The sequence below is a fragment of the Leptopilina heterotoma genome, unplaced genomic scaffold, assembly GCF_015476425.1.
Source record: "Leptopilina heterotoma isolate Lh14 unplaced genomic scaffold, ASM1547642v1 Lhet_180, whole genome shotgun sequence".
Lineage (NCBI taxonomy): Eukaryota > Metazoa > Arthropoda > Insecta > Hymenoptera > Figitidae > Leptopilina > Leptopilina heterotoma.
The window spans coordinates 1914531-1929176 of NW_025110897.1; the positions used below are offsets into that span (position 1 = coordinate 1914531).

The 14646-nt window shown below is 24.7% G+C and overlaps 1 protein-coding gene across 2 annotated transcripts in view; it reads left to right on the forward strand.

The window, feature by feature from the left end:
• LOC122500049 (nuclear factor NF-kappa-B p110 subunit) overlaps positions 1–14646 on the forward strand; it is a 34324-nt gene that overhangs the window by 953 nt on the left and 18725 nt on the right. For both annotated transcript variants that reach the window (XM_043608755.1, XM_043608754.1), the window contains exons 2-7: positions 10640–10783; positions 10887–11032; positions 11149–11312; positions 11602–11743; positions 14095–14236; positions 14439–14543. In XM_043608755.1, the coding sequence (XP_043464690.1) occupies positions 10651–10783; positions 10887–11032; positions 11149–11312; positions 11602–11743; positions 14095–14236; positions 14439–14543 (832 nt within the window). In that variant the 5' untranslated portion in view covers positions 10640–10650. The remainder of the gene's footprint in view (positions 1–10639; positions 10784–10886; positions 11033–11148; positions 11313–11601; positions 11744–14094; positions 14237–14438; positions 14544–14646) is intronic.

Consider the following 14646-nt stretch of genomic DNA (forward strand, 5'->3'; position numbering starts at 1 on the left):
TTTTTCATTGCTGAAAATAATTTTTTAAATTGTTTTTGATTCTTTTTCAATTCGGTAAAGTGAATTTTGATATTTTTATAAAATATGTGTAAATAATTTTTTATAATTATCCATCTACGTGAAGATTCATAAAAACGAAATTTTCTGTTTTTGTGATAATTACTGCGGTGATGTAATTAATTTGACAAAGTCTAACTTTTTTAATACAATAAGTAACATAATTATGTGTGTATAATTGTTTATTAAACTTAGAATTTAATTTTGCTAATATCATTAATTTAGCGATTAACTGGAAAATAGTGAAAATGAATCATTCTTTGATCGTAGTAATAATTTTAAATAAATAAATAGATTATTATTTAAAATCAAATTTAATTTAAGAATTAAATTGACTATTTTACCAAAATAGTTCACAATTTATTTATTTCTTTAAAATTAATTATTATCTTATTTTGTTAAAAAATTAATTAGTTCCCAAGTTATTTTAAGGGGAGAGACCAGTGAAATTTCAACCCATCTATGGTGGTCAATTTTTTTCTGACAATTTTAAGTATTTAAAATTAAAATATACTTTGAAAAATCAATAAACATTTAATTAATTAACATTTTTAAAAAATAAATCTTGCAATTTTCGAAGAATAAAAATTTCAACTTTTTTCGTAATTTTGATTATTTTTAATCTCTAATTTTTTATATGCTTTCTTATGATTCCGATCAATCAATAGCAGATTAGAAATTTTAGAGAAATTAGATTTTTGAAAAGTTTTAATATTTCAAATTTTTCTGAAATTAGTTAAATTTTTTAATATATATATACATATTTAATTAATTATCTATTAAAAATATAATGAATTTATCAAAGAATTTTAGTTATAATCACTAAAAATTGAATTTTGGAGAAGTTACAAATCATTGGAGAAATTCAATAAATTATTTTAAAAACTAATAAAATTCTTCGAAGAAATTCAATTATGTTCAAAAAAATTTTAAATTCTCGTCAACATTTCAATTATCTTCATAAATAATAAAATTCTTCGCAGAAATTCAATTATTTTCAAAAATTTTAATAAAATTTTTGGCAAAATTTCAATTATTTTAGAAAATTTTCCTCAATTCAATGATTTTCCTTATCTACTATTCTAATAAAATTTTTCAAATGAATTCAATTATTCTAAAAAATATTCAATAAAATTAAACCAGAATTAAGGCAAACATTTAATTATTTTTATAAATAATAAAAATTTTAATTATTTATAAATTTTTTATCGCAGTAATTCAAGTATTTTCATAAATAATAAAACTCATCGTAGAATTTTAATTATTTTAATATTTAAAAGTACATATTTAAATTTTTTTATTCTTGCTGTTTTGTGAAATTTTCTCTATTGAGTTTTATTATAAAATTATCAATTTTTTGGAATTTTTGCTCTATTGTAAATTTTACCCTACTGGAAAAATCTGTGTATGAATTTACGTCGAAAATTAATCGTAAACTTCGTTTAAAATGACACCGAAAACATTGTCGAATTTTGGAAGCGGAAACGATGTCGTTTGTATTTTTCTGTATAAAATAATTTGTTAATTAGGTTTGTGAATGTAATAGTAGTTATTTTTATAAATGTTTGTATTTTTAAAAATTTTGCTACAATAACTTTTTTTTATAAACATGTTTGAAATTTTTAAATGATATTAAAAGCAGTTTCAAAGATGTTAATGATATTCAAAATTTATGAACGGTAATAATTTATTCAAAATTAAAATATTTTCTGACTGTTTTCCTTGTTAACCAATGAAGATAATATTTTTTAAATACTCATAATAAGAAGCATTTTAATGAAAGAAATGGATAAAAGAATAAAAAAAATTTTGAATTCAAATTTTAAAAAAGATTTATTCTTTGATTTAAATTTTTTTTCACAGTTATTGACTATAAAGTAAAGAATATTTCCTGTTGGTTTTTTTATGGGACAACAATAACTTTACGGGAAAAAAATTAAATGTTCGTAAAGTTTTATGTAAAAATAAACTGACACTTAATAACTGAAATTCGGTTTTTGTTGTTGTATGGCGTTTCTTTTTGGCAATAAAGAAATTATAGTCTTGTGGTTTTTAACTGTCGTGTTTCTTGAGTTAAGTTGGGAAAAAGTTTTACCGAAATCTCAGTTGTAGAATATCATATTCTACTAACCGGGAAATAACCGGGAATTCCGGGAAAACCGGGAATTAGCCGGGAATTTTATACCGAACCGGGAATTTTTTCACAAAAATTAAAAAAGTTTTATTATTTTAATTTGTTTTTAAAAAATCAATTTTTATTTTAATTTTTATAGATATTTATACTGTTCTCTAAATTTAAGTTAGTTAAAAATAATTAATTTGATGATAAAAAATCAGTTACCAATTCAAATATATTATGTAAATAAATTTAAAAAAAATTATGGAGTTAATAGAAATATTATGAAATTCGACTGAAAATATGTAATTAAATTTGTTAAAGAAATTCATTAGAAACTTTTTAACAAATAGAATTTTCAAAGTATTTTTATTTAATAATTGATTAATAATTGAATATTATAAAGAGTAAAATTCTAATGTATTCATGTTTCTTACTGCGAAGATTAATAATTAAAATTTTTATTAGTTAATTTAAAAAAATATACATACTTAAAATTGTTTAATAAAATTGAACTTTCGCAAAATTTTTTTTAAATCTAAAAAATAAAATTGTTGTAATTTTTCAATTCTATTGTTTCAAGATAATTGAATTTTTCTAAACAAATCATTGAAATTTTTTTACTTTTTTTGAAAAATAATTGAATTTTTTTAAAGAATTTTATTTAAATTTTTCGAAAATGATCAAGGGAAGTTAGTGACCATAATTATAATTTTATTTTTAAAATTTTAAGTCCCTCTTACAGTTTTAAATCAATTTTTTGCTTCTAAAAATTATACTATTCTATTATTATTTAATAATTATGATTATTGAACTTCTCTTAAATTTTTATCATTTTAAATTTCTGAATGTTCAAATAAATGATATTTATTTATTTGAGCAAATTAAATGTTTATTACATATTAAGTAAATAATTAATTATTGCTGCTTATTATTTTCAAAAATTCTAATAAAATTCTTCACAAAAATTAAATTATTTTCATAAATAATAGCATTCTTTGGAAGGATTCAATTATTTTTATAAATAGTAAAATTCTTTGCAGAAGTTCAATTATTATCAATGTAATTTTAATAAAATAGAAAAATCCAATTTTCAATTATAATTATAAAGAGACAAGATTATTTTTAAAAACTTGAAAAAATTCTTTGTTTAATTCAAGTATTTTCCAAGTTTTTAATTAAAATTATTGAAAAAAACATTATTTTCAAAAAATTTAATGATTTATTTATGTTTGAAATCAAATTTAAATTTAAATTTGATAAGAAAAAAAAACCGGGAAAAAATTAGGATATAGCCGGGAAAAACCGGGAATTTTGTTAAACGAAAATAGTAGACACCCTGAATATGGAATGAAAGCCTGTAGTTTTTGTGTACCTGGAATGGTAAGCGATTTTTAATTTAGCATAATTCAAAGCGACATAATATTCATTTTTATACTTTGCAATCGTTATAACATTAATTTGACATAATAATAAACAAAAATAATCTTTTCAGACATATTGTAAATATAGCATTAACAGTATCGTAATATAGATAGCATTGACAACAAAAATTGTTTATAATAAATTTATGTAAGACTTAAAATTCTTTATCATATCGGAATATTGAAGTTGACACCCGAAGCGAAATAAATCGAAATTTTACTAATTTTCAAAACCTATTTCAATAAAAAAAACATTATATTACCACCAAATTTTTCCTTTTATACGTGCCTAGTGTGCACGTTCTAGAACAATTGATGGAAATAAATAACAGTTCTAGAATAGTTCAAGTACGTGCACACTGGGTGAAAAATAAAGTTTTTCTTTGTAAATAATAAATCTACGGGACGGAAACTTTTGAACAGTCTGTTTGTGTAAAAATAACTTATGTAGAGGAGAGTGTTGCAAAGGCGCTAGGTTTAAATTTATCGATGTATATTTTTTAAATTAAGCAATTAATTTATGCCGTCTTTGTTTTCCTTTATTCTAAAACTAATCAACAAGAAATTTTAATAGTTGCTATTTATTGGTATATTATAATTATAAATACATTATTTAATGAAATTTAAAAACAATGCAAAATAATGCCTTTGCTCCGCACGCTGGGGCAACGACGTTTTCGCTTATATATTTCTAAAAGAAAGCATTTATAAGCCTTAAAAAAATTAACAAATGATATTTGTTACGAAGCATAAGGTTAACAACATATTTATTATTAAAAGAATTAAACTATTTAAATAAAAAATAAAAACTTAACAAACTTTTTTTTTATTTTAAATTTTAAATATTTAGATACAAAATTAAACACCACGCCAGTTGTGTAGATAAATATTTAATTTATTTACATGTTATGTTTTTAAAAATTAAATACTTAAACTTATGTTTTAAAAAATAAGAGTTTGATCAGTAAAATTATCATTTCATTTTTGCAAAACAATTTTTTTGTTATGTATTTCTTAAAATATTTGATATTTTTAGGTTTTTCTTTTTTTTTAATCAATTGGTCTGATTGCATTGAAACTAAATTTTTAATACCAATTGGAATAGACAGAAAATAAAGGAGATATTTTAAGAAACGTCGTTGCCCCGCATAGCGCATTTGCCCCACTCTCCCCTATAGAATAAGAAAAAATTTCATTCAGTCATTTCTCAGAAAATTGAAGTGGTTCACTGAAAACCATTATTTTCTTGTAAAAATCTCAATTCTATCAAAAAATATACGATACAAATGAGCCTATAAAAAGTTAAAAACGTTTTTTTCTTCGGAAGATATAAAGAAATTAGTCAAATCACTAAAAATTAGATCTTTGATAAATATCTGATTGAAAGAAAAAATGTGTTATTTTCATTATGGAAGACCGGATTAGATAGTTTAACAGCTCTAAATTCTATTAAATTTATTATCTACATTTGATATTATATTATCTATAATATAGATTTTTTTAAAAATATCTCCTTTAATCTCTGTCTATTCCAATTGGTATTAAAAATTTAGTTTCAATGCAATCAGACCAATTGATTAAAAAAGAAAATATTATATTATATTTAAAACAGATATGTTTCTCATTTTGAAAAACCAACATGTCTTCAGTTAAGGCAATTAAACCGTATCACGCTGGTTTTATTAATCAGTGCTGAATGCCTTTAATGTTTTAAAATAAAATACGAAGCGAAATTAAATATTTCAATTTGCAATTCTATTCTTTTCTGATAAATAATATGAACCACAGACATATAATCAAATAGAAAAAAATTGACTACTTAAAATTCTGAATTCTTGGCAAAATTTCAATTATTTTAAAAAATTTTCCTCATATCAATGTTTTTCAATATTTACTATTTTAATAAAATTTTTCCAAAGGAATCTAATTGTTTAAATTTTTTTTAATTATTTCTTTAAAATAATAAACATTTGACAGGAATTCAATTATTTACAAATTGTTTTATAAATTTCTTCGCAATAATTCAATTATTTTCAATACAATTTTGATTAAATTCCTTAAAAGAAATCGATTATTTTCAAAAATTTTAATAAAATTCTTTGCGAGAATTCAATTATTTCCATAAAAGAGCAATTCCACGGGTAGTGATCTGAAGAATTTTTGATGATCTCATCGATTTCAACGAAACTTTCTGGATTTGTTCTTTGCTATGTGTCGAATTTATATCCGAAAAACATTTTCCAAAATTTTTGAGATATCTTATTCAAAATTTTGGTCATTTTTTCAAAAAAAGCATATAACTTTTTTTCATTTTATTCGATTGAGACCGGTTTTTTTCTACAATACTCACAATGAGATGCAGTTTAAAGAAAAAAATAGTTCATAAAAAAAAAATTTTTGAATTAATTTTTTGAAAAACTACCATCTCTTTTTTAAAATTTTTTTTTTATAGTTGTAGGTTATGATTCTTAAAAATTTTATTAAAATTCGCCATCAATTTAAAAATTTGTTGATAAAATTCTTTATGAGAATTAAATTTTAAGAAACATTTAATAAATTATTTATTTTTGTATTTAAATAATTGAATTCTAATAAAAATTGATTAAAAAATAAATTTCATTTAAAATTTTAGATAATAATTGAATATTAAAATCAATATAACGTGAATTTTTATAAATAATTGAATTTTGAAATGAATTTTTTTGAAAAATGTTAATTGAATTTTTTTTATGTTATTTGAAGTCTTTATTTTTTAATATACATTTAATTTTAGAATTTACAAATAATTGAAATTTCGTATAATTGAATGTAAACAAATGGATTTGAAAATTGTCAAAGAACTTTTAGTTAAAGAATTTTATTTAAAAGTTCTTGAAGTTATTTGACTTGGACTGGTTATATTTTTATTTATAAATGGTCCATAATTTTTCATTTTTGGTCCGTAAAGTACGTATTTTTAAATACTTCAACTGGTTCGAGCCCTGATATTTTTTTGAAAAATGTTAATTTTATATCCCAGGCGCGAAAGACCAGTGCTGACGATGGGTTGAAACTTGACTGAGTCTTGAACGCCCAGCGTGGGTAACCCAGAGTTGAAGCAGTCTTTATATCATTGCTACTCAATATTGGTTCAGCATGGGACACCAATGTTCGTCCCATGCTCGATTTAACACTCGGTCAATCTTCGTGAGTGGAGCTTCAACATCCAGTCTGTATTCAATCTTGAATCAATCTTGATAGTTTATTTATTACCGTGTGCACTTACCAATATTAGATATAAATATTTATAAATTATTTAATATTAAAATATTATTTCTGATAATTTTTAGTAATTTTTTATACTATTTAAAAATTATTATTCTTATTATTAATTATTATTCATTATTATTAAATAATATAATAAGTATTATTATTATTATTGTTATTAAGATATAAATTGGTAAATAAATATTAATATTTATTTAGTGTATAATATTTATATTAATTACACTCGATTCTTGTTATAACGAATCTCGTTACAACGTTCTCTCGTTATAACGAACATTAAAACTCTCGATACAACGACAAAAAAAACACGAACGAATTTAAGAATTTAATTTAACCAAAATTTTGGTTAACTCAAAAAAAACGACAAATTTAATCGACTCTTAAATTTATTTAACCTAAAGAATCTAGTGATCCGATTATTATTAAAAATACTTACTTTTTCTTTAAACTGATTTCATAATTCAAAAACTTTTAATATAAATAAACATACTTTACGAAAAATTTAGCACGTATTTGACGTTTGAATAGAACGTGAAGTAGGATCCTCTCCTTTCGTCGTAATCGAGATTTTGAAGTCCCGAGATCGTCGTTATAACGAGAATCGAGTGTATATAAGATTCATATAAATAAAATTAAATTATATATTATTTTTTTTCTTGCAATGTCAAATTATTATTTTCAAAGTTCAAGAGTTTCGTTTATCTGAAAAATTTTCAGTGAAAAAATGTTCATTAGGTAGTAATAAATATTTATGCCTAGTAGTTTTACATTAGGATTAACTGTTTACTGAATATTATCAAAAATATATTTTTCGTCAAACGCGCGCGACTAAACACAAATAACCTTGAGACTTTACAGCGCGACGTTGCGATTGTCGTGCTCCCACCATCCCATCTACTCAATACACTCCCCGCCTGTGACGTCATGAGGGGAAAGCATTGAGTAGATGGGATGGTGGGAGCACGACAATCGCAACGTCTCAAGGTTATTTGTGTTTAGTCGCGCGCGTTTGACGAAATAGTTATTTTCGTAACAAGGGCGCAAAATAGGTGATTGCGACGATGGCAAAATGAAGGGACCGAGGGGACACAATTTCGCGCCCGAGGCGAAGCCGAGGGAGTGAAAGTGTCCCCGAGGTCCCGAAATTTCGCCAAAGTCGTAATCACCTTTGCGCCCATGATGCGAACATAATTTTTTGTCCTAACTGCATGGAAAGTATGGCATTGAGGGCACGCACGATTAAACGCTCATATTAGTTAAAAATTAAGCTCTATATAAACATTATATCGAATGAAGTCTATAATGATAGAAGTTTTAAAATAGAAATAAAAAACAATGTATTCTGGAAACATAGTATTTATTTAGAACGTAGTAATTAATAATTGAACAAAACTGAAACAAGAACTTTTAAAATTGACAATTTTGATAAACGAAATGGGAACAAAACCAAATATCTCATTATTTTTTTAGAGAAAATAAAAAAAAATTGCAAATTTTTATAGACAAAATAAAACAAGTTGAAAATGTTTGCAGTTTTATAGTCAACATAAAAAGAAAGTCGAAAATGTCGCATTTTAATGAAGAAAATCAAATAATTAACAAGCGGGCCGTAAAGTATTTTCCGCCCGCTCGGAGGTAGGGGAAGCGGGCGGAAAATACTTTACCGCCCGCTGACGTCATACAAGCGGGCGCAAAATACTTTTACGCCCGCTTCTCCCACTCCCGGGCGTAATGTGTTACTTTGCGCCCGCCTTAAGTGCCCGAAATGACATACTTTCCGTGCAGGTAGGACAAAAAATATATTTTTGATAATATTCAGTAAACAGTTAAACCTAGTGTAAAACTACTAGGCATAAATATTTATTACTACCTAATGAACATTTTTTCACTGAAAATTTTTCAGATAAACGAAACTCTTGAACTTTGAAAATAATAATTTGACACTGTGCGAGAAAAAAATAATATATAATTTAACTTATTAAATTATCAGAAAAAATATTTTAATATTAAATAATTTATAAATATTTATAGATAATATTGTACAGTGCACACGGTAATAAAGAAACTGAATATTGTATCAAGATTGACCGAGTCTTGAATCGAGCATGGGACGAACATTGGTATCCCATGTTGAGTGACGGCACTGGCATTGATATAGTAGATTAGGCGAGAAGCCTTCCAGCCTTCTGTGGCCGAGCGGTTTAAATGCGTGCGTTGAGAACTTCCGGTATGCGTTAGGGGCGCGGGGTGCGTGAGTTTCGATCCCACATGCGAGCGAATATTTTTCATTCTTTGTTATAAGCGTTTATATAAAATAATAAAATTGTGTGTTGTGTTGTGAATAAAAAATGTGAAGATGTTTATAAATAATGTTAAAAGTCTGTTAAAAATCAAGAAAAAAATGTAACAATTAGCAGAAAAATTGTCTTTTTTTACTAAAATTATTTTTTTAAAATTACTATTCAAATGATATTTATTGTTAGTAATATATTCTTATTTATATGAAAATAATATAATTATTACAAATAATAACTTATTGTCATTAAATATATATGTATATATACACACATACATGAATTAAAATAATAACAATAATATTTATTATTATTATTAATAATTCATATATTCACATTATATTGAATAAACGTGAGAAACGAGTAAATTTGGGAACAGTGGAAGCAGTCTTGTTTCAGTCCTGCATTAGGCGTCAGCAGCATTGATTGAGCATTGGTGTCCAATGCTGAATCAAGGCTCGCGCTGCAGTCTGGAATCGGTGTTACATTAAAGCTTCGATCATTCCTGCTCTCGCTGATTCACTCATGCTCAATCAATGTTGACCAATGCTCGGCCAATCTTTATAAAGCCTGAACTCGGCGTCACTTCGCGCCTGGGATTCATAATTTATAACGTTAGTGACGTTTACAATGATTTAGAAGAAAAAATAATTTTCTATTCAAACTTTTGTCATTAATAAAACTTTTACAATGTTTCTTGTACAAAAAGTTAAAAAAAAGAAAATTTTTTAAACTTAAAATATTGTTTTCTGAGTAAAAAACAGTTTTTTTCTTTAAATTGTTATTGACAAATGTTGTGAACTTCTCCCACGCCATTTATAAGTGTTATCAAATAAAATTTAAGCAATGCATTTTTTGTAACCCCTTATTATGTCGATTCTTAAAACCTGGAAAAAAATTTTAGAAGGCCTGGAAAACCTGGAAATGTCAGGGAAATTTTTTTCAGATTAGTTGTAGACTAATTAATATTATTAAAATAATAATTGGTTGAAAATTGTATAGGGAATACTGCTTAATAGCGGGAGTCTTAAGATTTTTTTTCTTATAAGAAATCCGTGAGAAGAAATTTGTATACACACTAAAAAAAAAGTTTTACTTTTAGCCTGTTTTCGAGGCTGAATTTAAGGTGTAAACGGAGTCAGCCCCATTAAACAAGGACAGACTTATGTGAAATACATGGGCTGAATTTAAGGTGTAAACGGAGTCAGACTTTTTTTTTCCTGTGTAATTATTGTAAATATTTTAGAAAGAATGGGTAACACTTGATAAGACAAAGTTGCTTAAGTGAATTAATCGTTTAAATTGATTATTCTTTTTCTATTATGTACTTAAATTTTAGATACGTTATCTTGAAATTTTCAAATTTTCAAACGTTTTAAGAAAATTTACAACTACCTATAATAGTTGTAAAATTGTCGAAAACTTAATATTTCAACATGTATAATGTATAATAATATTTAAATATTTTTTTGTGAATTCAGGATCACCTCAAATGAATAATATTGGAAATTTTAGTCCAATTGCAATGGATTCATTAAATATAAATGGCTTGGAGATGTCTCCAATGTCGATTGATTCATCTCCCACGCACGCTGATAATTTTATTATGTTCGAGGGCGCAACTGGTACATAATTTATTAATAATTAAATATTACTTTAATGAGATGGTACATTTTTATTGATATTTGTTCTATATACAAAAGTAATAATCGAATAATTTTATTGTAGTCCTTGAACCTCCTTATATCAAAATCTTGGTACAGCCTGTCGATAAATTTAGATTTCGCTATAAATCTGAAATGATGGGAACTCATGGCAGTCTTTCTGGAGAAAGAGACGAAACTAGCCAGAAAAAGGAAGTCCCAACAGTTCAAGTAATCTTTTATTTCTTTAGCGTTTAAATTATTTTTTCCAGATTTTATTTTTCTAAAAAACCTAGATTTCATTTTTAAAATAAAGTTTTCGTTAAAATTGATTACGTTCGTTTTAGCTCCTGAATTATCCTGGAAATGCAGTGATAAGGTGTTCTCTAGTCACATCCGAGGAAGATAACAGAATGCCTCATGCCCATCATTTAGTAAAGAGAGAAGGAAATCAGGAGATAGACACTTTTCATGACTTAGAAGTTTCTGAGGAAAATGACCATGTAGCAGTGTAATTTCAAAAATTTTATTTATTCTAGTTATGGCGAGATTAATAATTTGTTTTTATTAATTTTTTTTTTGTTATTTATTACTATCTTTTAGTATAGAGTAAGATTTTGGTCAGAAATAAATTGTAGAAGTTACGCTCTATGGAATTTAGCGTAACTTTAACAATTTGGAAAATTTTTAAAAATCATTTGCTTCTTTAATATTACAAACAATGATAAATTATAGGTAAATAATTGACAAAATCTTACCTTATAATTATAAATTTGTCTTATTTATATTTTATGTATTAGATTTAACGGCATGGGTATAATTCACACGGCCAAAAAGAACATAAAAGATGAATTGGTCCGTAAGAAAAAAATAGAAGCTCTTGAAAAGTGGAAACAAAAAAACATAAATGTGCGCTCGCTAAATGTCACGGAAACGACAAAGGTATGGTGAATATTATTTACTATTAATGAACCCCTTGACAGTGTCCTTTTGGGGTCGCTGATCGCGAATATGTCAGATTTTCAAAATTCAAAATGGCTGATCCAATATGGCGGATAATTTCAAGATTGACGCGATTCGATCCAAATTCATTTCTCGGGGTTTTTTGAGGTCGCTGAATTCGAATTTGATGTCGGTTTTTCAAAATGCAAAATGGCGGACATAATATTGCGATCAAATTTTTTTAATGTTGCCGGATTAGTCTACAATGTTTACTAGAGAGTTAATAAATCCAATTATGATGTCAAAATTAAAAAATATAAGATTGATCTGATGTCAATATGGCGACTAACATTTAAAAAATTAATTAAAATCTTATGTTAGACTTCAAAAATGCAAAATGATTTGTAAAATATGTAAGTAGATATAATTGTAGCGTACGGTTTAGTAATTGAAAAAAGAAAAAGATAAAAAAAGCAACTCTTACGATTTACAATTTCACATGAAATTCGAATTTCGTAACTTTTAAAACTCCCCAGTAAATATGTTTAGACAAATCAGTCAACTTTTAACAAATTCGTCCGCCATATTCAGGCCTCGGATATATAATATGACTTTTTCGCTTTTTTCGACTATTTTTAAAAAATGCGACTTTTTCGACTTTCCTTCCAAATATTGCAACAAAATACCACATTTTTAGAACAGAACGCAACTTATTCTGATTTTTATACTGCAAAAAATAACTATAGACTAATTTTTCAAAAATTATTTTTGAATAATTTTTCTTATTGACTTTTCGAAATATACAATTAAAACGATTTTGAATAGTTGAAATTTTGTAAAATTTAATTGAAAATAATTGATTTTTTTTCAAGTATTATTATTACAATTTTTGAAAACCAACTTTTAAAGAAAAATTTAATTGCAAACTTTGTAAAAATAATTGAATTCACAAAAAAATTTAATGAAAAATCTTCAAGTGTAAATTTATGTAAATGAAAATTAATGAAAACTATTTTCTAAAAAATAATATTAACATTTTTTTTTAAAAACTTCTAATTCTTAGAATTTTTTTTATTATAAATTTTTAAAATTCAATTATTTTCAATATTTTCAAAGATTTAATTTTGAAAATTCAAATACATAGGTACAAAAATAATATAAACGTTAAAATTTCTCAGAAATAATTTTAACATTTTGGAGAAAACAATCATTGTGAAAAAATTTAAATTAAAATTCATCGAAAAATTACTTAGTTTTTTTTTAAATTATACAAAAATTCTATTTAGAAATTCAATTATTTTCGCAAAATTACATAAGAATATTTTTAAGAAACTAATTCTTAGAATTGTTTTACCCTAATTTTTTAAGATTTACTTATCTACGAACAAAGTAAATTACATTTTTTTAAAATTTACTTATTTAGATTCTTATTAAAAGTTCGGAAAAATCATGTTTCTATTTGTAATTAAATAAAAAAACTCTTTAGAGAAATTTTTAAATATTTTCAAAAATAAAAAATTTCTTTAGAGAAATTTTCTATTATTTTCAAAAATATTGATAAAAATCTTTAAAAGAATTCAATTATTGTTTATAAAAATTTTAATTGAATTTCTAAAAAAATTCATTATTTTTAAAAAGTTTCATAATTACTAGCAAAAATTCCATTTTTAAAAAAAACTTTTAATCATTTTAGTCAAAACTAGTTTTGAGTTTGACTACTTAAAAGTAGAAATAAAGAGCAAAATTTAGTCGAAACCAGTATTGCAACATTGAATTAAATAAACGACTTTTTCGACTTTTTTTGTATTTTTAATCGACTAAAGCGACTTTTTTTGTGTCTTAAAGTCGATTCGAGGCCTGCATATTGAATCCGTCATTTTGAATTTTGAAAATCTGAACTCAAACTCGAATTCAGCGACCCCAAGAACCTTAAATATGATGAAATCACATTTTTTGGAAAATTTCCTCTTCGGACGATTTGTGACGCGACCCGAAGAAAGGTACCTAAGAAAGAAAAAATTTGAGGTTATGTTTTAAATTTTTTGAGTAAAAATACAGAAAGAGAATCAATTAATAATTAAAAATTGTTGGTCTTCAAGTCTTTATTATATTCAAAATATTTAATGAATATTGGTTTCAAATTCAAATAATTAAAAATGAGCTTTTAATCAAGATAAATCTAACTCGAACCCAACCTATAATTCGTTTGCTTCTTATTCTTAGGTATACCTTTCTTGGGGTCGCGTCACATTTATGTTCATAAACGATTTTTAACTGGACTGCGAAGTGGTTAAAACTAATGTTGAAAATCTTATATTAAACTTATTATCAATATTTTTTTGCTCTTTCAGATTCACCAAGACGCTGAAGAAGCTGCAAAAACTATGAATCTTAATAGTGTTTGTTTATGTTTTCAAGCATTTTACCGTGACAATAATGATGTTTTACAGGTTTTAAGTGATCCTGTATATTCACATCCCATAAATAATCTTAGTAAGATCATTTCTTTAATTTTCTAAATAATAAGAAAGCTAATGAGGATAATAAATGAATTTATATTTTGTTCATAAAAGCAAAATGCATTTTCTTATTTTTTTATGAAAATAGCAGTCAATGAGAAAAAATTAAAATAACAAACTTTTCTAAGTTTGTTAATCTCAATAAAGATTTAATCTCATAATTAAATGTTTTACAGAAAGTGCATTAACTGGAGAGTTGAAAATTTGTCGTATTGACAGGCACACTGGTAATTGTGAAGGATCAGATGAAATTTTCATTTTAGTTGAAAAAGTTGGCAAAAGTAAGTTGAAAAAAAATTATTTTTCATATTCATCAAATGCACTAACATACGCTACCGTCAACTTTAAAAATTTTTGATACAAATTTTCCGTTTTTACGAATTT